This window comes from Malurus melanocephalus, unplaced genomic scaffold (genome assembly GCF_030028575.1).
Source record: "Malurus melanocephalus ecotype Western Australia unplaced genomic scaffold, MMel_1.1 scaffold_1226, whole genome shotgun sequence".
Taxonomy (NCBI): Eukaryota; Metazoa; Chordata; class Aves; order Passeriformes; family Maluridae; genus Malurus; species Malurus melanocephalus.
The window spans coordinates 2,926-4,272 of record NW_026624458.1 but is presented as its reverse complement, the minus strand read 5'-3'; the positions used below and the strand labels follow the sequence as shown (position 1 = coordinate 4,272).

General features: G+C 59.7%; 1 protein-coding gene across 1 annotated transcript in view; it reads right to left on the bottom strand.

Annotated features, from left to right (window-relative positions):
- LOC130586619 (acrosin-like) overlaps positions 1-1,144 on the bottom strand; it is a 3,191-nt gene extending 2,047 nt beyond the window's left edge. The window contains exons 1-3 of the mRNA XM_057387486.1: positions 1,074-1,144; positions 550-792; positions 3-240 (exon numbers count right to left, since the gene is read on the bottom strand). Coding sequence (XP_057243469.1) covers positions 3-240; positions 550-792; positions 1,074-1,144 — 552 coding nt within the window. The remainder of the gene's footprint in view (positions 1-2; positions 241-549; positions 793-1,073) is intronic.
- Positions 1,145-1,347: the final 203 nt, after the last annotated feature.

Genomic DNA, 1,347 nt, shown 5'->3' with positions numbered 1-1,347 from the left:
GCAATCCAGCAGTTTTGCAGCTCTGACACTCTCAGTGTGGCATCAGGCAGACAGGCCAGCTGGATGTAGGGGCTGCACTGGACAGGATGGTCCAATTCCAGCAAAGCAATATCATAGCTCATGTCAGCACGACTGTAGTCCGCATGTGTCACCAGCTTCCTGATACTGCGCACTTGTGCCCCAGGGCCCGGCTGAGTCAACTGGGTAGCCCCGATGACCACAGACACCATGCTGATGTTCCTGCAAGGCAGATGGRGAGAGGGCTGAGAGSGAKCAGAGCCAGGCATTGCAGCAGCCCAGCAGCTGCCAGAMCTCTGCTTGGCAAGGCAGAGAGGGAGCAGTGCTCTGGCACGTGTGAGTGCCAGAGCACCCTTGGACTGGGAAATGGCGAGCTGGAGGCTGCTGGGAAGCATTGGCACGAGCCCAGGCTTCTCCTGAGCAGTGTGGCAGCTGRGCTGACTGGGAGGAAAGGGGATGSGAGTAGCAGGTGCTGCTGGCAGAGCACCTGCTGGTGTAGTGGGGATGTCCCCATTCCCTGCTCCTTCTTACGTGATCTTGCCGAAGCAATGGGCTGCTGTGAGGACCCACTCGGTGCCAATGAGGGTCCCTCCACAAAGATGCATCAGGTCTGGCATCCAGGGATGCTGGATGCTGACGATCCATGGCCAGGACCCTGGCAGGGCACCTGTGCCACCCACAACGCGTGTCATGCCATAGTCATAAGCCACATGGCCGTAGTAATAAGTCATGGGATAGTAGTCAGACACCACGGCTCGGAGCCCGCACGTCCCCCTGCAAGCAGAAAGTCATTTCCATGCTGTCATTTGCACCTGCTGTGGCTCAGGCTGGAGCTCAGCCCTCTGCCCTCCCCACAAGGGCTTGYACYCACAGCAGGCCAGGGAAGCCCATGGGGTGTGTGTCTGTCTGTGCCAGCACCTGGCTGCTGCCAAGGAACTGAGGAACTGCCATGGCAGGTGAGAAGCTGTGGCCCGGTTATGGGGGACAGTTGGGCCTCCTCCAGGGAAGGCCCAAAGTGTTACCACAGATCCCTCCCAGGGCCTGGGGCCACTTACCCGCAGTTGTCCCATGTACTGTGTGCCAATCCAGCCACAGCCAGCAGGATGAGGGGTCTCAGCCAATTCATGGCTGCCAGAGGCACGAGTCAGCTGCAGGCACTGAGAGCTCCTTGCAGCAGCACAGCCAGAGCCGCAGTGSCCACAGCAGCCACACTGCCCTCAGCCCTGGGGCTGATGTCATGGAGGGGTGGGTTCTTTGTTCTGGGCACTGTGGCTTGTGGCATGGGGACCCATTGGGGGAGTCTCAACAAGGAGCCATGAATGGTTTGGG